This window comes from Globicephala melas, chromosome 11 (assembly GCF_963455315.2).
Source record: "Globicephala melas chromosome 11, mGloMel1.2, whole genome shotgun sequence".
Classification (NCBI taxonomy): domain Eukaryota; kingdom Metazoa; phylum Chordata; class Mammalia; order Artiodactyla; family Delphinidae; genus Globicephala; species Globicephala melas.
The window spans coordinates 49423929-49444402 of record NC_083324.2 but is presented as its reverse complement, the minus strand read 5'-3'; the positions used below and the strand labels follow the sequence as shown (position 1 = coordinate 49444402).

The following is a 20474-nucleotide window of genomic DNA, read 5'->3' as shown; positions in this document are numbered from 1 at the left end:
TTTACATTGATATTGAAGATGATATGATGCAGATTTTTTGTTCTTTATCCTGAGGTGTGAGGCCCTCCAGCCCACTGAGTACAACAGAAGCAGAGAGAGACTGAATCACTTCTCTGCAAGGATGTGAATAGGCTGTTTGATGCCTGTGGCTTAGTGGGTGAATCTATAAACTGGAGTCAAAAGATTTAGCGAGGGATGGTTTCTTTATCTGTAAAAGAGGCAAAAAATATTTGCTTTTCCTACATCAAAGTTTTTTTGCAAGGATTGAATAAGATAATGATATCACTTTGCAGAAATTATATACAATTCTAGAAGCTATAACTGGTATTATTTCAGTTTTCTGGTTTTGTCTGCTCCCCAATTATTATTATACTTTATGTATGTGCGTTTAAGGAAACAATGCTTCTCATCAAGATTTGAATTATACAGTTAAACTGCTCCTTTGTTTTCAAAGTGCTGTTTGCTTATTTTGGAGCTAATGATGAGATTCCCTTAATTACTGGTCACCTTAATTGCTGGTCATATTAAACAATAGATGCTGTGACATGGCTTCCCAATGACTGGATACATTACTGAATCCAGGGGACTTACAGAGTAATACATCAGACATGAGAGACACTTTAATGACAGCCGTAAATTACAACTGCTCCTAAACTGGGGAATGAACATTTTAGCACTTCCTCTGGGATGAACTCAAGCCCAAGTCATTCATTGAGTTCTTTGGTGTGCAGTGATGCCTGTGGGAGATTAACAGGGAAGTGGAGCCCTTTCCTGTAATAATACAAAATGATTAAGGGGACCTTAAAAAAAATCAATTGACTAATCAATAGTGTATAACTGCTTGGAGCATTTTCCCCATGCTAATCAGACATTAAGTTGTTTAAACTAAATATATCCAGTTTCCCCTATTACTGAACTGATTTATAAGACATGGTCAAGGATGTCAGAGTCTACTGGAGCCAGATTCCAGAGCATTTGTCATTAAAGAAAGATGGAAATAATTCGTAGATGGTTCTCTCTCACTACAGATTCAGAAGGCTCTTGAAAGGGAAGATATAATAGGAAGATATAAAAGAAAGTGTTCTTCTAGTTTCCAGACATTTGTGAATTAATGTGGTAATCTCAAATTCTAAGCATGTATAGTTGCTTGAGAATATGGGCAGGGACTTGATTGAATTCAGGAGTGATGGAGGTCAAAATAACTATAGAAAACATCTATACACTATATATTTTCAGGCCTTTAAAATTTTTTTTTAACTTCAGCCATGGTGAACAGCATGCAGCAAACAAGACTCCGAATTCCAAACAACCAAAGGTATTCAAACAACACCTGTGAAGTGACATATTATTACCTACCTGTATATTGCCAGCAATTCTAGTATCAAAACCACGTGTACACTTTTTTTTAAAGTTGAATGCCACTGTGCGGGGTGGGAGGGAACACTAAGAAATAACTTTAAACAGGGGGAAAAACTTTTTTTATTGATATGTTTTACTTTGCTGGCAGACCAGAGCAAAGGTTTTGTGAACATTTAAAAGATGAAAAAGGTGAAGAATCCCAGAAGCGGTTTATCTTGAAGCGAGATAACTCTAGTATTGATAAAGAAGACACTCAGGTTGGTTCTCAAGTTTGAGAGTGGCTGACGTTGTTGTTTTTGAAGGTGGGCTGCCTGATGTTCTTGTCATTCTGTTGTCCCGGCTCCCCCTCCCAAATCTCCCCTGCCTCTGAAACGACTGTCCCCCCCCCAACCTCCTGCCCCCCTCCCCCCTGCCTCCCTCTTTGGCATTCAGTGGGTAGCAAAACACCACATCCTGGTTGCTTCAGCGATGGCTCTGTGTTGGGCTGCATGGGTGGTGCTTGACGCCGGCTCTGCTGCATGTCTCGCGGGGTTGGGATGCCGCAGGCTCCGAGCTGATGGGAAGAGCTTTGTCAGTTGCATTTCCAGGTGTCTGTGTAACTCTGGCAGTCGTTCCCCTCCCTACAGCTTTATCCTTCCGTTGTGCACACATTGAGCTGGATTGTCAATACGGACCGCTGATCAACTGATGTAGCTGTAAACAACAAACCTTGTTATGGTGAGGCCAGGTGGATTTTGCAAACTCTCCTAAAATAAGTCTTCACAACGAAGAATTGAGTTCAGGTTTTAGTCCCCCACCCCTTCCCCTTCCCGTGTTTTATCGTCCATGTCAGTTGTCTGCTTGTTTTGCACGAACTGGAGCAGAACTTCCTCCTTACGTGTTTTTTGCTTGTGACAAAACATTACATTGTTCTAGAGTAGCCTTACTCATGGGACCTCAGCAAGGCTAGAGAGACTTTTCTATGGATGGAGGGGGTGGGTTCCAGGGTGATTAAGAAGAAAACTAAGTAAATGGCAAAAGAAAACAAAATTTTAATGATAAAAGGAACAGTAGAAAGTCATGTAAATGTCATTACAGTTACCCTTTATGTCTCTGACAATCAAATAGATTTTTTTTTTTTTGGCAATGACTTTGCTTTAGAATGCTGAAAGGTAAGACAATCTGCGTCTCACTCAAGTTATTATTTTAATTACCCACAGTGAGTCACCGTGAGCCTGTGTGTGCATCTCTGACGCACTTTTTTTTTAAAAAAAAACCCGTTCGTCATTTGTATCTCGTTTCCTGCCACCACCATCAAACCACACCATGGCTCGAGTTGACTCTGGAACATGTGCCCGTGTCCTGTACTTAGTGGGTGTTTGTTGAATGGATGGATGGACGTGGTTAGTGCAGGGCGTTTGGGGAGGAACGGCAGGAATAAGATGGGAGGGCGGTAGAGACACAGGAAGTGGCTCAGCGGGAAGAACAGCAGTCCTCATGCTGGGTTCTTTGAATTGTTAGATTTCTTGACATCGACCTTAATCAGCAGACAAGCTTTTTGAATTTAGTTCCTCTTTTTATCCCAGACGCAATTCACAGAATAAGTCATTGAGTGAATAAAAATACAAGTTAGGATGCAGAGAAGTAGCATCCACGTCTTCCATTCTGCCTGTTCCCTTCTTTACCGCCTTGCTGTTTCTCCGGTCCCCACGTTTTCAAAACCATTTCTTCTCTTAGCCATCTTGAACTAGCCACTTCCTCTTTTCTCACCACCATTCTGCCTCCTTTTGGGGAGTCAAAATCACACAGGTTTGCTAAGGAGACAGAGCCCATGACTCATGACCCATCACGTAGCCAACTGACTGAATACCTCAGGCACATTCAGGAGCTTACACTCCAGAAACTCCCATGCTACTTGCATCCAGCAAGGGAGCAAGCAGGAGTAACAAGCATCCCCTGCCATTGCATGGCACACACACCACACACGTACCCCACCACGGCTTCCTTAGGGACCAGAGGGAGTAAGGCTTTTCACGCCCCATTTGCTTAAGTGAACATTTATTATTATCAGCTGACAGTTTTTCTTAACTGCAGATTGCCAACAGCTCAACTTGGATAACCCTCCTGATTTCTTTTTTCTGTTCAGCAAAACAGAATGCATCCATTTAGAGATGACAGACGAAGTAAATCAATTGAAGAGAGAGAAGAGGAATATCAGAGAGTGAGGGAGAGAATATTTGCACACGATGTGAGTAGTTGTTTTCATTGCCTCTTGAGTGCGGTCCTTCCGTCAGCAGCAAGGCAGCCTCATTCCCCAGACAGGGAGCTGGCAGGGACGAGGGAAGCTGGAGGCAGGGAACAAACCGAAGGGCAGCAAACTAGAGGTGTTTCTGGAAGAGGACCTGCTTCAGGGAAGTGATGGAGGAGGGGCCGAGGGTTTGCATGTGTTCTCTAGGGTATGACCTGTGGGGAAATAGAGATAACCATTTTGGTCAATGAAATAGACCGTAAGTACAGAGAGAGGTTGCCAGATTTGCAGAAATCCCTTCACGTCCATATTAGCCAGCAGATACCACACGGTTGTCTTTTTAAGACCAACATTGTACACAGGAAAGAATTACAGGAAAAGAAAGAAGAGTCGTTGATCTTACACACACACACACACACACACACACACACACACACAAACACACACAGAATTTTCTGCAATCTTAGCAAGTATGGACATTTTATTATATCAAAGTTAAATAGTGATATTCATCCCCCCCACCCCATTTTCAGATCGAATAGTTCTGTGAACAATTTTCAAGGATATAGTCAGAAAACAATTTTTATTGTTCAAATCCCAAAGAAGATGTGGTTGTGTTTTTTTTTTATCTTTTTCCTCAGTGTGGCCAAAATTGAATGCAATTAAATTAAATACAAATTAAAAGGTTTAAAAAAACTGGATTTAAATGCAATGAAATGAAAAGGACAAGCTATTGCCATAGGTTTTCCCTTCCATGAACTCATCTGGCACCCTCCTAAAATGCTGTGGCCTCTTCTCTCTGCAGAGGTACAGCCGTGAGCACCTTTGTGTAGACTCTCTGCTGCCAACACCTCTGGCGTTACTAAATCAGGTGGAGCGTCTGACCTCCTGTGTGATTTACTCCTGGATGTCTTACAAAGCCAGCCTAGCATGGAGGGGGACTGCTCTCCCTAGAGGTGTTAAGCCCAAGCCAGTCTCCCTGATCTCTAGATCCTCTCTGCCTTTCTTAAAACACAATTTTCAGTTGAATAATCTGGCCCAGAGCTTGGGAATTAGAGGAGTGTGAGAGAAGGAGATGGAGGTAGCCATAGTTGTCTGATGTCCAGGTATAATTCTAGAAGATTCTAGAAAATTCTTTTATTATGGTCAGAATTATTGAGGGTGCATAGGACAGCAAGACACATGGTAGACCTTTCCTTACGTTTGCTGGATACAAGAATGCAGTAATGAGAGGATCTTTTCTAGTCATGATACTATAATGATGCCAACTGTGGACTGGAGGTAGAGTGTTCCTGTCTGATGACCTTCAAGAAGAGAAATATTTCTGAAGGCTAGTTTATTTTCTATTTTCTCTCTCTCTCTTACACACACACACACACACACACACACACACCTTTTCCCTCTTAGTCTGGTTCTGGCAAGTCATATAGTTTATGAATGAGTTGTTACATTGATAAACAAATACTTATCACCCACATAATATACAAACAACATTATTCTTTTTTTTTCTTGCCAAAGCTGTGCCACATTGCCAGACACTCAAGAGCCAGGTGACAGTAAGTAACGTCACTGATGCATGCCTGTGATGGGGGTGACACTTGCCCTGCTGTACTTCATTTGTGTATTCTCGTGTCCATAGGGAGGTCGTCAAAGGGAGAAGGGGTCAGCGTGACTCCCTTTACACATTGCATTTCCTCACATCCATCTTAAGGAGATTATTCGTAAGCGACCTGGGTTCCAGGCTAAAGATTGGAGGCAAGGGTTCCTGTTTAAAGCCTCTATGGCCACATGCTGTATTAACTTTTTTTAACAAGTAAAAGCAGACTTAAATGTGAGAAAGCTTAAATGCAAAGCTATTGTCATAGCCTTTTTATTCCATGAAATCATTCAGCAGCCTTCTCTACAACGCTGTGGCTGCTTCTCCCTATGGGAGTGGAGGCCTGAGCTCCTTTGATAGGCTGTCACGCCTGGTGGCCAGCACTTCTGGCTTTACTGATTCAGGTGGGAAACTGCCTGTTTCTGACACTGCTTTTCACTTGATCTCCTAGGGCAGTAGTTTTTTAATCAGCATGCTGTACCCAGAGTGTACTCATAAAGGGCTTCAGAGATCAAATAAAATCCCTGATATTACCTGCAAAATATTATGTTCATGAGCATATGTGCATTTTTCTAAGGATAAGATCTCTAGTGTTTATCATATTCTTATAAGTTTTCATGATGCTTAAATGAGCCACTAAGAGCCACTTTCCTAGACGGAAAACAAAATGTCTTTCTCCCTAGTCTGATAGCTCTTGTAGAGACAATGCAGTCATACGACTGGTATTCTCTGTTTTAGCTATTAATATTCCCAAATTTAGCAGCTTAAAAAGCAAACAAACAAAAATCTGCTTCTCTCACAGTTTCCATGGGTCAGGAATCTGGGAGTGGCTTAGCTGAGTGATTCTGACTCAAGGCTTTTCATGAGGTTACAGTCAAGCTGTCAGCTGGGGCTGTACTCATCTGAAGGCTTGGTGAAGTGGTTATCTGCTTCCAAATTCACTCGAGTATCTCCAGGCCTTAGTTCTTTGCTGGCTGTAAGCTGGAGATCTCACTTCCCACATAGTGATGTGGGCTTCTCCATAGACTTGACAGGTGTCTTCAGAATGGCAACTAGCTTCCCCCAGAGCAAGTGATCTGAGAGGGAAAGAAAGAATCCCAATTGGAAGCCACAGTCATTTATAACCTGATCCTGGAAGTGACCTACCTTCCCTTCTGCTGTATTCTGTTGGCACGCAGACCAGCCCTGGTGCATGTGGGAGGTGCTACACAAGGCAGGGGTCACTGGGCACCACCCTGTACTAACAGGATAACACAAACTCAAGGACATAACAGCAATATGAACTTTCTCGAATATATATAGTAACATAAAGACAGGACCCTTTAGGGAACCTTCACCCATGCAATTCCAGATTCCCAAATGATCATTACTGCTGCCCAAATTGTCGAGGTTCACAAGATAATAATTAAAGTATCTTAACTCAATTGTAAAACAAATGCAAAGAATCCAGCATAAGGAAATTAAGTTACAGGCATCTAATCTTTTTTTTAGCTGGTCTTTAATTTAGCATCTTCATAATTTAAAAACAGAGGTAATATAACCAGCTTCCTTTGCCAATTATTAAGTGTGGAGTAGTTCAAAGAGGTTCAAATATTGATATACTTAAGTAGGATTTTTTTTTCTACTTGAAGTTACAATAGAGATTTATAGAAAAATACTTCCTGGTATTTACACTTTAGCAAAATCCAGATTTATTTTAAAATTAGAAGCGTTCTTGAATATTTTACAAATGTATCTTGGTTTCTAAGGATGTGTGTGTGTGTGTGTGTGTGTGTGTGTGCTTTTGTACATAGGTGCACAATCAGTATATGCAGATTACTTCAGGGTTTTCTAGAAAAAGTTTTTCAAATATAGTTTGAGAATTTTGGTATCTTGAAATAAGACCAATTTATCTATTATTTGGGAACTAAAATGTTATTTAGAGCACACAACAATTTAGTTCTCAAATAATAAATAAATGTACTTTTGTTGTCAGAAATACTCGAAATATAGCTCTTGTTTCCTTTGGAAAGAATTTCAACTTCTTTTATGATTAATCCTATGCAATGTTGTTCCTTTTAGGAAGGTTAAGTTGATAAAGCAATATATTTGAGAGAGACCTGTTTTGCCTGTAGGGTGATTTCTGAAGGGTATTTATGTATAAATAGGGATTCGGGGAGGACCTCATCTTTGGTCTCCTTTGCATGTGCTGGGATTCTTCAGGGAGAGCTGATGATGAGGGTGTGAGGCACCACCTGGCTTGGGGGTGGCACGTGGAAGAGAATTCTGTAAGCCATCAGCAAAAACGTTTTCCTCCTTTTGAAAAAAAAAGACCTTTGTTTACATCTGAGAATGCATATACCTGCCAGCTCTGAATCCTGGGCTTAATTACGGTGACAATTTTATCTTTCTCTGCTATTAAAATTTGTAAGTTATTAATGCTACTTTATACACACACACACACACACATACACACACACACACATACACACACACACACATTTTCATCAGTTACTGAATCGTAGCCCATAACTGTCTCTTGTCTTATTTATGAAAATGTGGTAGATGGATGATGAGATGATTTTTTAGGACCTTTCCACAATAATCAGGCAGATGCTCTGGAGATTGGTTATGGGGAACATCATCTTTGACTTGCAAGTGACTTATTTTTTAATTCAAAGAGTTTTGGGCTGCTTCACTTTCCCCCAAATGCTATTAGATTAATGAGTCTGAAGAGGTCAGCATGTCTTTGATCAACTCCTTCAAAGAAGTAATTGAGTCTCAGTTATTCAGTACCAGCCAGAACATCCTAAATGTAATTGACCTCTCTTCAACCTCAACAGATGAGAAATAACAAAGTATTAAATTCATCGTGGATATCTGACACAATCTCACTTTTGTCACATACCAGGACTTGGCTCAAAGTTGACTCAAACCGGTAGGGAAACCAAACTAAAGGAAATAAAGACAATGGGATATTTAGCTTACTTTAAAGAGATCCTCATAGGAATAATGTCAAGGGCACATCATCTGTATTTGTTTCCTTTTATAAAATTAAATGTCAAATTTTTTAAAAAAGATATTTTTCTGAAAAGCTTTTTTCTTAGTTGGCTGTTTTTGCCTTTTGTTTAATAAAATTTTTGCACACTTGATCTTCGGGATGCATGTTAAATGCACAGAGGTTAAAACAGAAATCGTTCTAGAGATGCCCCCATTAAAATGCTCAGACCACTGAGAAAAACATTTATGCCCAATCTAGCCCTTTGGCTTAGTGGAAGGAAATGATTTCTCCAGTAAAATGTAGAAAGAAACCAATATCCTGCTGGCATCTCTGAGCGGTGGTTACATTAGCAGCATTTTTAATTCAAAAATTCAATATTGAAAGGTCATTATTATTTCTTTAGTTTTATTTTATCTTAAAATCGACCTGTTAAGTCTCTATTTATCCCTTTAGCCAGGTGACTTATTCATCATTTAGAAAATCCACACGTATAATTTTACATTTGTAAATTTACATTTACAAACTTAGTACTTTGGACATGGTTTTATATTAGTTCCTAAACACAGTCGTATTTTAGGACTGTTGCACCATATTTTGTTTAGACTTCTCTTTCTCTGTTTGTTAAAATTTAATTTGATCTCCCTTTCCCGAGCACATATGATAATGGAATTTTATCTTCCCTAAGTGGTATATTAAACCCAAGATAGCAGAGAAATGTGTGCTAGAGAATGCAAGCTAAGAAGAAAGTCACTGGGTTTTTTGTGTGAAAAACTAAGATATATTAGATGGAGCTTGATATTCTTTCCCAGTTAACTTCATTTTGTTCTCACTTGTTTTCTGAGCACCCCGCTGCCCCCGCCAAGATTGTTTGATAGCATCTCTTCAGTTTGAGAGTCTTGCAGGTCATCTGTTTACGTTGTGAGAGTTTATTGTTGCCAGGTCATAATTTCAGGATTGTGGCTTTACAGCTCTCCCATCCTCAGGTGGATCGTGCCAAGTTTGCACGCTCTGCCTTGATCTGAACTTGTCCTTTTGGCTCCTGATGGCGGCTGCATCTCGGCAGCCCTAGAGGAAACCACTAGCTCAGGACCTGATGCTCACAGGTTTCTCCAGCAGCTTCGTTCACAACATCTCTCTTCTGACCTTGGCGCTACACGGGCTAAATCTATGTGAAACCTGGAGACACCGTGATGGAAAAGAGCTGCATGAGAATGGTTTACACTTCTAACTCTAACCGGTTTTTTTTCCTTTTTTTTATTTCCATTTTTTCTGAAAATGGTACATATTTTTCTTAATTCTTTTCCTCTTGGAGGGGAAAAGTAGTTTGAAAAGCAGGCAAGGATTTGGGCTCCCTCAGCATATCCAGAACATCTGATACAATGCTTTTTTTTATTTTTCAGTCAGTTTGCTCCCAGGAAAGCCTTTTTGTGGAAAACAGGTAAAATGAAATTTGCTTTTTCATGTCTTTAGAGGAACAAAGTCTGTCATGTGTCTTGTTTTTCATAGATATACATATGCCATATATAAGTGTGTGCTTGAATATATGTATAAATAAATACATATATCTATGTGTACACACGTATATATGCACACATATATGTTATTTAGCATGTCTAAAAGCTATTTAACTTTGGGGGAAAATTCCCTCCATTACTTCCAAACATAAGTTTCAACAATTTCCTTATTTAAAGTCTCAACTTCTGGTCCTTCCAAAGGTATAATCCTGTTACCTTCCCCAGGCATTAAAAAGTATAAATGTTGAGACAAGAACTTGCAGTTTCATTGGCTTATTGAATAGGCTGCTAAAAGTACTTGTGTATTTGGTGTTATTGGCCTCTTCCTGTGCCCTATCGTTCTATGTAGCTACACAGATGATAATTTGAATAGTATTGTTTTATGTTTCTCATTCTAAATAATCTGTCTTCATAAAAGGCTGAACTTGGAAAACTTATCTAAACCGATCTAGATTTATCAGTGTACCTGGCGGGGTATTAGTAGAGAAGGTGGTGGTTATGACATGAATGTGTTAAAACATTTATACAAAGTCTTGAGTATAAGAGCAGAAGTTCTCAAATTTAGCATGTACCTTTTAAAAATAGTTCTAAACTGATATAGATATTAAAATGCTCCATTGATTTAATTGCACGTTTTCAAGGGGAATTAAGGAATTCCTCATTAGCTGTACTGATCACATTAAAATGCATCACAGTGGGCAACTTGGATTGGAAATATGGTAGCCATTAAAAGAGTGGTGGTTAATTTCATTTCAGGTGTTGGCTTAATGGGTATCCCTATAAAATCGATTAAAATGGAGGCTATTTGATTAAATTCCAGTACTTAGAGAAAAGTTAAACCTGGCATTCAAGAGGATTGGTTTAAAAAATGCCCTCATTCATAGTAGCAGTTAGAAAACGTCAAGTAACTACCCTCAACTGAATAACCTCTTGTAGAAGAAGGGATGAAAGTAGTGAACAGGTCTTTACAAGGCATCCAAAAGCATCCTCAAAAACCCATACAGTTTTCAACAAGTATTCCTTTTTTACAGTAAATTAAGAATCCGTGAGCTTTACCATCGTAGGGATGTTAAAGCAATCCAAAATTCTATATCCAAAATTGAATTTGGATGTTGGATGCAACATTTGGATGTTGAAGCAATCCAGAATTCTATATCCTTACCCAAAGAACGAAGTGAGCATTTAGAATTCAGTTTAGTAGGACATGTCATTCCCTAGTCTTCCAGCCAATTATTTTCCCTACTTACTCCCTAATCTTTGTCATATACTTGTGTTTTGTATGAAAAGACTGCTAGTGCACTTGTGTCCCTAATATTCAAATTGGATTATATTCATCAATACAATAATTTGTCACAAATATGCATTGCATATGTGAAGAAGTATTGATGGTCCCCAAAAGCAAAATTCTGAATAGATCCCTACAAAAATAAATATATTTCTTTGATACCTGCCTTTGGAAGGCACATTTCACTATGCCCAAAATATAAAGAATAACTAATATTACCCAAAGAAAAAAATCGCAACTGATATATTTAATTAATTAAATGTCTATTATATCTATATCCATTTCTTTGATTCTCCCCTCCTCTTCCATTCCATCTGTTTCTTCTTCCCTTCTTCCTGTCTAGCATCGGTACTTTATCCTAGGGTAGGGAAAAATCAGGCTGCCATTAATTTATTAGGGCAAAATTCTACATCTTGAAAATAAACTGTAGCATATAGGGTTGATTTGCAAGACAGGTGTGCCATAGTTGAGTACACATCCATTTAACATAGGGCATTTAGTACCCTTAGATTTTATATCATAAAAATCATGTTTTTCATTTCCAGTAGGCTCTTGGAAGACAGTAACATATGCAGTGAGACCTATAAGAAAAGACAGCTCTTTCGGTTGGTATGGTTTACTTTTTTAAAACTGTGTTTTCAGATGATGTGGTGGAATCAATGTTAAATATAAGTGTATTAGTGTAAAATATCTCTGTTCATGAAATAAACTATGTTTGGTTATCTCTTTGTAAAGGTTATTACTGAGCTGGTGTTGAAGCCATACGGGGTCCTGTGAGATACAGGACTGGGAAACCAAGTGCTTTGTCTACAGTCCTTTAGGGTTCTTCCTCGGATTTTCTGGGTTTTTTTCCTCCAGGACTAACTTTGACAGCACACTGATTTCACATTCCCAAATCAACTTTGGTGAATTACACTGAGTTAAAATTTCTCTTATAGCTTGCAATTGTGTATACGTTCCCAACACTGGAAAACAAATGAATGAAAACTCTATTTGAGTAGTTGATTTTTAGCCACTACTATCCATCATAATATTTCAAACAATATTTTTTCAAGCACAGATTTTATTTCTAAAGAAAGATATGGGATCGTTTCCAATTATAATGAACTGCTTAAATCAAGATCTGTGTGGGCTAAGGAGAATAGATTTTATATATATTTATATAATATGTATAAAGTTTTATACTAGGCTAGAGAGTGCCATGAAAGCAGAGGTACTATACCCGCTCTCTCATTACTTTATTTTTATTTTTTATTTATTTATTTATTTTTTTTGCGGTACGTAGGCCTCTCTCACTGTTGTGGCCTCTCCCGTTGCGGAGCAACAGGCTCCAGACGCGCAGGCTCAGCGGCCATGGCTCACGGGCCCAGCCGCTCTGCGGCATGTGGGATCTTCCCGGACCGGGGCACAAACCCGTGTCCCCTGCATCGGCAGGCGGACTCTCAACCACTGCGCCACCAGGGAAGCCCACTTTATTTTTTTAATTAAAATTTTTTTTATCTCATTACTTTATTAAATGTGTCTCTACCATCCATTATAGGGCAATGGATACACAGCGCTATATATATTTTATATGTATATGTGTATATATATATATTCAATACCTAATACATATATTTACCTAATATATATATTTAATATGCTAGTGCTTTTATGAATATTAGGATTCATCTCTGTTGTAGGAAAGGCAAAACAAACAAACCAACAGAACTTCTTGACCACTGAGAAAAAAGGAAATACCCAGAAGTAAATGAATTCTATGCTTAGAACATATCTTTTTGCTGTAAATCTGAACTTATGACCTCATCCTTAGAAAAGTTAGAGCAATTTCTTTTCTTTTTACACTTTGGCAGAAACAAACAAAAAAACCAGGATCTATTTTTTTTAACTTCCTTTACTTTTCTAGGTTGAACTATACCTCTAATACCTTCCTCTTGTATCATTAGACAGTTTATTTTCACACTTGAATATTAAGAAAATAACCTTGCATTTTTTCCCTTGAAAGCCCAGAGAAGGACTAGAATGTATCTGTGCTCGTGCAGTCACACACCATGACCTGGCTTGTTTAGACCAGTACAGATAAAATGTGGGTTCTTGACCCCTAGAGGCATTTAGTTTTACATAGCCCCAAATCTGGTCCCTAGCCAGAGCTACCGTCTACTGAAGTCAACCATCCCAAATACAGATGCTATAACCCACCAAAATTACCAAGCACAGAAACTCAGGAATATGACTTAGCACAAAGCCATCCACACACTGATAAAAGCAGTTCAAAATGCACATTATACCTAACTTGGTAAAAAAAAAAAAAAAAAAAAAAAGTGTCACGTTCAGACATGAAGGACATAAAAGTTATCAGTTATGTTAATCAGCACAGAAGCAGGACTTAGAGTATGTGCTTTATGACTACTCTGGGGTCAAATTCTAGTTATGTACAAGAGGGCCAACGCCTCTTGATGGCCAGATATCCATTATCATTGTCTTCCTGGTTTCCAATAGAAGAACACTAGGACTGGGCTTGTTAGGAAGTATAGGAAGGCACTTGTGGATATGATACCTATGATTCCACACCCAAATAGATATGAAATTCAGTTCTGGACCTTACCTTGCCAGTGTTAAGGTGAATGATTGATAGAGCAGTAAAAGATATGATTTCAGTGTATCCGTATCTAGAGATCATAAATTAAATGCATTATTTTGAACTCATTAATGCTAACTCTCTAAAGCAACAACTTAAATTCCATTTTTTATAAAACGCACAGATCTTGACTTGAGATGAAGATTTGAGCCAGTGGATTAGAGTTAGAAGAAGTTAAGGAAATCTTAGGTTGCCTTATTGGCTATGGGATGTGACATGAGCCTAGAGGAACTACGCAGTGCTTTAGAAACACACTAAAATGCACTTAGGAATAGTGGTGGACACCTCCTTTGCAGAGAAAGGCTTAGCCACTCTGGCATTTAGAGGAAGTCTAAATTCCTCCCATGGAGGTGCAGAGTTGATAATTGAAGCGGACTTTAGTGATGATCGCCTCCATATGGGGAATTGCCTTCTGATGCATCCTGTATGCTGAGGACCCCACTCCAAATCTTTTCCTCTAATAAATATTCTGCGTTATCTACAGGGGAGATTATTGTCACACCCTTGGTACGTTCATGGTTGCTAAATAATGATTTAGTCAGGCTTTGTCAAGGGTGGGTCAAATCAATCAGAATTATATGAGAAAAGAATGAAGCTGAATTTGGAGATTTAAAGGGAAACAATCAGGAATAGAGCACCTTGAAGGGCTGGTTTTTCTCCACCCAGTCTCCTCTGGGCTGTTTGAATTTCATAGGTGTTTAAGAACTAAAGTCACGTGGCCCTTGGTGAGTGTCTGATACTACTCACAAACTAGTCTTTTTTTTAAATAGTCCTTGTTTCTAAAACCAGCCATCCCCGAGGTACGGAACGCAGAGAGAATGTTTGTAAGAAAACATTAAGAGAGGACAGCAGGGCTCTGAGTACTTTTTGTTTTGTGAATTTTCTGTTGCATTTCCTCTCCTCACTGTACAAAGTCTTTATCACAGACTAGCTGTTTCATCTTTATTATCTCCTGGATCCATTGACCTTCTTAAGTTTTCACAAAATGAAAGAAAACGTTTAGTAAGTAAAGTTGAAGCAAAACCTAAAATTTTCTGTATACCTTCTGTACAATTTGGTGGGTGAGTGTTTCAATCAGATATGTATACTTCTAGCATCTCAACAGCCCATGATTGTCTTTAGAAGAATATTAATAAAACTGCTATTCACCACTGTGATCAAGATTTCTATCACATTGCACAGTGATATGAAATTAGGGGTTATATCTATTGCCCATGGTTTTTGTCCCCTTTGCTTATTCATAATCCACGAGAATCTTAGAATATTTTGATGATCCATTATTTCCAAACTGCAGAAAAGCCTTTGAAAAATAGTAACCAAGTCACTCTTTAAGCAGTTGGAAACCAATGAAAATGCAAATTTCATCAACTTTCTCTATAAAATACATGCAGTTTTGCACACTGCTTAGAAATACTCTGTAGTCTTCAAAAATGACTTTTGACTGTTGGATCTCTTCCAATAAGTTCAATCCTTTTCTATTTGAATTTTGAACAAATGTGTCATTTCATCTATGGAGCTATTTTGTTATTCCCATTGATCTCCTTGGAAAGTTTCGTGTCAGTGTAGTGTTCGCACTGTTGTTATTATCACGAATTTTTCTGTGTGAAAGGTATTAAAGGGCTCTTTCCTCTGCCCGTGAAGGTTAAACTCACTGGGCAAAATTCTCACCAAAGGTTAACAGAGGAATTCCTGTGATCTCTGTGCTGTCTGCCAAAGCCTTAATATGTATATAATATAGTTAGCAACTAAATTAGTAAATGGCTTCTTTGAAACTGTGTATTTTACCATGGTCCAATTACTTAATGCTAAAGGGAAAGACGAAACTCTTCTTCGGTGGGAGTTGCTTTTAGGATCATTTAACATCATAATTGCTTTCAAACACTGAGTCATTGTTGATTTGGGTCAGGAGAATTTACCTTCCTCTCTCCTCTCCACAAGAGAAGTTACCAATTATATCTTATATCCTATTTTTCTTGTTGTTTCCCCTTCACTGGCAGAGGGACCATGTGACATTTCTAGGTTTGGTTTTTCGTTTGTAGCATGAGTGTTTGTGTGATGTGTTACCTGTCTGTCTGTACATCAACAAGGTGTCTGTGCGCTGTTTGTGAGGCGACAGGTGTCAAGGAAAGGGTTGACAAGAAGGGTCTTGTGTAGACGGTTCTTACAAGAAAGGTCCCGCTCTGTGTCCGTTCTGCTCTCGGAATCTAATGCTGTGCCGTGCATCTTTCTGATGGCCACACTCCAGGGGCAACAGAGACAGCTCGGGGAGAACATCTGGAAGTCGGCAGAGCAGCTCGGAGAATGAACTCAAGTGGTCCGACCACCAAAGAGCCTGGAGCAGCACAGATTCTGACAGCTCCAACCGCAATCTCAAGCCTGCCATGACCAAGACGGCGAGTTTTGGGGGCATCACGGTGCTGACCAGGGGTGACAGCACATCCAGTAGCAGGAGTACCGGGAAGCTGTCCAAAGCAGGTAGTTAGTACTGAATGGGTTTATGTTCTGTGATAGTTTCCTCTGATTCCACCCAAGCTGTGCAGTCAGCGCTCTCACTGACTTCCCTCAACTGAAGATAATGATGTGAATATTAATCACTGGCATAGCAAAAAAGTCAGAAGGTGCAATTGAAATAACAATACTGCCTCTTGCGAGCTGTGTGCCTGGGTCCAATTATTAACCTCTCTAATCTTCAATTTCCTTATCTATAAAATGTGGGTGGTAATAGAATGATACTGTAACTCCCCTCAGTAGACTATTGTAAGTTTAAATTTGACCATTTATATAAAATCAGTTACCAAGGCACCTGCACAAGGCGGCTATTTAACCAAGTTAGCTATTTTTAAAAATGCAATATTATGATTTATTCCTTAAAGATAAGGAATAGGATAAGGAAAGAGAGCCTCAGAAATTTTCAAGTCTCCAAGTAGCTAGGTGCATGCATCTTCTTTTTTCCCGTTTTTTTCTTGTAAGTGAATAGTGATTTTTTTTTTTTTTTTTTTTTTTTTTTTTTTTTGCGGTACGCGGGCCTCTCACTGTTGTGGCCTCTCCCATTGCGGAGCACAGTCTCCGGACGTGCAGGCTCAGCGGCCATGGCTCACAGGCCCAGCCGCTCCGCAGCATGTGGGATCCTCCCGGACCGGGGCACGAACCCGTGTCCCCCGCATCGGCAGGCGGACTCTCAACCACTGCGCCACCAGGGAAGCCCGAATAGTGATCTTTTGACATAGGTAGTTGAGGTTTGCATTCATACTGGTGCATTCATAGCCTGCATGTGCAGTGAGTGGGAGTCCAGGGCCCCGAGGGGAAATGCTGAATGGACAACGCCAAGCAGAGGTAAAACACGGGCAGCCCTCCACTGTGAATACTTTCCCAACCAAGCTTCTCACTAACGCTGGGGAGCCTCTTTGTGAAATCTCGGCTCATTATGCTAATGGTTTAACATAATTATGTTGTTGACAAGTGCTTCCTAAGAAATTATCTTGTGTTTTCCTACATAGGCAGAAAATTAATAGCATTTAGTCTCAGCCACTACTTTATGTATATATTCTGCTTCTTGGAAAGATTCAGGTGGGCTCGCGCTGCCTTCTGTCATCTCTATTCACCAATTGGTGAATTCTTGATTTCTTCCTCTAATTAATTGCTCTTATATCCCACTATTGCAGCAATCTGAAGTCAAGAAAATCCACTGTGGTACACTTGAGTTCCTGTAAACTAAGACAGGTTAAAGAGTTTTAAATCTCCTTCAAACGCAGAAACAAAGTACCTTAAATGGTGCACTTAAAAATTCCAGCACACCCAAAGAGCTCTTAAGATTTTTAAATTAATCGTCCTTCTCCACACACCAACCACCAATCATCTCCAAAGCAAAGCTCTTTGGAAACATTTAAAACACTTCAAGAATGCTAAAATGCCATGTTCTTTGAAGAATGATTAGAAATTGTAAGTGCTTCAGACATTTTTTTTTTTTTTTCTTTTCATCTAAGTGTCTCCATTTGAAAGCCTGTCAGGATACAGGAATGGCAAGAAAAAAAATTAAAGGGGATCAAGATAGGATGTCAAAACAAACTTACAATCTCCCAAGATGGTTTTATGAAGCAAAGCTGTCAATTTTGCTGTCATGGAGCTTCAGAACCACACAAGTTTCTGATTTTTTACTTTATTGTTCACAGTGGAATGGCAAACTTTTTTTTGACATTTTAGAAACTAAGTCTGGAGTTGTGACGTTTAAGTTATTCTTCTCCTCCTCTAATTACATAGGTTCTAGCTTCAAATAGTTAATAATGAGACTCTTTCCAGGTGGGAAACATGTTTTGCTACATTTGGGGAAAAGCATATCAACTGAAGTTAGAATGCACAAGCACATCCTCTTGAGATCTGGGCTGTATTTCTCTTATTGTACCCCCTGCACTGAGCACAGCAGTGGTCACCTATCCAGTGCAGGCCTGTGGAGACAGCTGATTTCATCACATCCTCATTGGGAAGAGGACTTGAATGGCGCTTGCACTGCGACCCCAGCTGTTTCTTGGTAGTGGCGATGGGGTTGAGAGAGAAGTGTGTGTGATATCTATTTCTTTCCACACTGGCCACACCATGTTGGGTTTTTTTGTTTGGTTGGTTGGGTTTTTAAATCTATTTTTATTTTATATTGGGGTATAGTTGATTTACAATGTTGTGTTAGTTTCAGGTGTACAGCAAAGTGGTTCAGTTATACATATAACTGAATTCTTTTTCAGATTCTTTTCCCGTATAGGTTATTACAGAGTGTTGAGTAGAGTCCCCTGTGCTATACAGTAGGTCCTTGTTGATTATCGATTTTATATATATTAGTGTGTATCTGTTAATCCCAACCTCCTGATTTATCCCTCCCCACCCTTCCCTCTTTGGAAACCATAAGTTTGTTTTCAAAGTGTGAGAGTCTGTTTCTTTTTTGTAAATAAGTTCACTTGTATTGTTTTTATAGATTCCACATATAAGTGATATCATATGGTATTTGTCTTTCTCTTTCTGACTTACTTCACTTAGTATGATCATCTCTAGGTCCATCCATGTTGCTGCAGGTGGCATTATTTCAATCTTTTTATGGCTGAGTAATATTCCATTGTATATATGTACCACATCGTCTTATCTGTTCATCTGTCGATGGACATTTAGGTTGCTTCCATGTCTTGGCTATTGTAAATAGTGCTGCCATGAACATGGGGTTGAGAAATAAGTGTGTGATATGTTTCTTTCCACACTGGCTACACCATGTTGTTTTACTACCATCCTTCTCTCTTGATGTCCAGAGCAGGGCTTCTCGACTTTAGCTGCATCAGACTCACAAGAAGAATTTGTTCAAGCACAGATGGCTTCTCTACAAACCAAGCTTGAGAAACAACTGCTCTGGAGAAATAAGATAGCCTTCCGTTTTGTTTTCACCATTTTACATGGCCTGGCATCTTGTTTTCTGGAGGCAAGGGTATCCTTGTTGTTGTTACCTTCCTGGTCTATGCCCTGGGGTATTTCTGGAGCCAGTGCAAGATGCCTCATCTTTCCATCACTTCCTCTTCTCCGTGTTTATTTTTGTCACTACACGAATGCATCCTGGATATTCTTTTTCCCTCGTAATTTCAGAAGCTTTAGGTTATTCTACTGAACTCTGACACTTGGATCTGGAAACATTTTCTCAAACTCAGGAGAGAAAAATACTCATGGTTCAGGGTCCCTGTAAAAGAAAAATTGCATCTGATGAGTTAAAGAGGCAGGGAAGACTTTACCCATAACTAATTCAATAGAGGTCAAGACTGTTGCAGTAGGGGAGAGAAACTAAACTCAACCCTGCTGAAACAAAGGCAGGAGAGTCTGTAAATGAGCTAGAGGGCCTTAAAGAGCTGATTGGTCAATTTGATAAGACTGGTGCTGAGACTTGCAGAGAAAGGCACCGTTTTTCTTGAGGACTTCACTTCAAAGGGATGGCTCCCAAGTCCTTAAGAAAGACCTTCCCGTGTTGTAAAACTGATAAAAGGCTGGGAGAAGATTTGCATCTTTTTTTTTTTTAACATCTTTTTTTTTTTTTTAACATCTTTATTGGGGTATAATTGCTTTACAATTGGTGTGTTAGTTTCTGCTTTATAACAAAGTGAATCAGTCATACATAAACATATGTTCCCATATGTCTTCCCTCTTGCGTCTCCCTCCCTCCCACCCTCCCTATCCCACCCCTCCAGGCTGTCACAAAGCACCGAGCCAATATCCCTGTGCCATGCGGCTGCTTTCCACTAGCTATCTACCTTACTACGTTTGTTAGTGTGTATATGCCCATGACTCTCTCTCGCCCTGTCACAGCTCACCCTTCCCCCTCCCCATAACCTGAAGTCCATTCTCTAGGAGGTCTGCGTCTTTATTCCTGCCTTATTGGAGTATAATTGCTTTACAATGGTGTGTTAGTTTCTGCTTTATAACAAAGTGAATCAGTTATACATATGTTCCCATATCTCTTCCCTCTTGCGTCTCCCTCCCTCCCACCCTCCCTATCCCACCCCTGTAGGTGGTCACAAAGCACCGAGCTGATCTCCCTGTGCTATGCGGCTGCTTCCCACTAGCTATCTATTTTACATTTGGTAGTGTATATGTGTCCATGCCACTCTCTCACGTTGTCACAGCTTACCCTTCCCCCTCCCCATATCCTCAAGTCCATTCTCTAGTAGGTCTGTGTCTTTATTCCCATCTTACCCCTAGATTCTTCATGACATTTTTTTTTCTTAGATTCCATATATATTTGTTAGCATACGGTATTTGTCTTTCTCTTTCTGACTTACTTCACTCTGTATGACAGACTCTCTAGCTCCATCTACCTCACTACAAATAACTCAATTTCGTTTCTTTTTATGGCTGA

General features: G+C 39.5%; 1 protein-coding gene across 23 annotated transcripts in view; it reads left to right on the top strand.

Moving 5' to 3' along the window:
- Window positions 1-20474, top strand: part of ARPP21 (cAMP regulated phosphoprotein 21) — a 181253-nt gene that overhangs the window by 85825 nt on the left and 74954 nt on the right. For 12 of the 23 annotated variants that reach the window (XM_060308035.1, XM_060308034.1, XM_060308032.1 and 9 more), the window contains 5 exons: window positions 1508-1616; window positions 3485-3586; window positions 9564-9601; window positions 11508-11567; window positions 15846-16078. In XM_060308035.1, coding sequence (XP_060164018.1) covers window positions 1508-1616; window positions 3485-3586; window positions 9564-9601; window positions 11508-11567; window positions 15846-16078 — 542 coding nt within the window. The remainder of the gene's footprint in view (window positions 1-1507; window positions 1617-3484; window positions 3587-9563; window positions 9602-11507; window positions 11568-15845; window positions 16079-20474) is intronic. The other 11 variants (XM_060308045.1, XM_060308044.1, XM_060308043.1 and 8 more) reach the window with 11 other exon arrangements.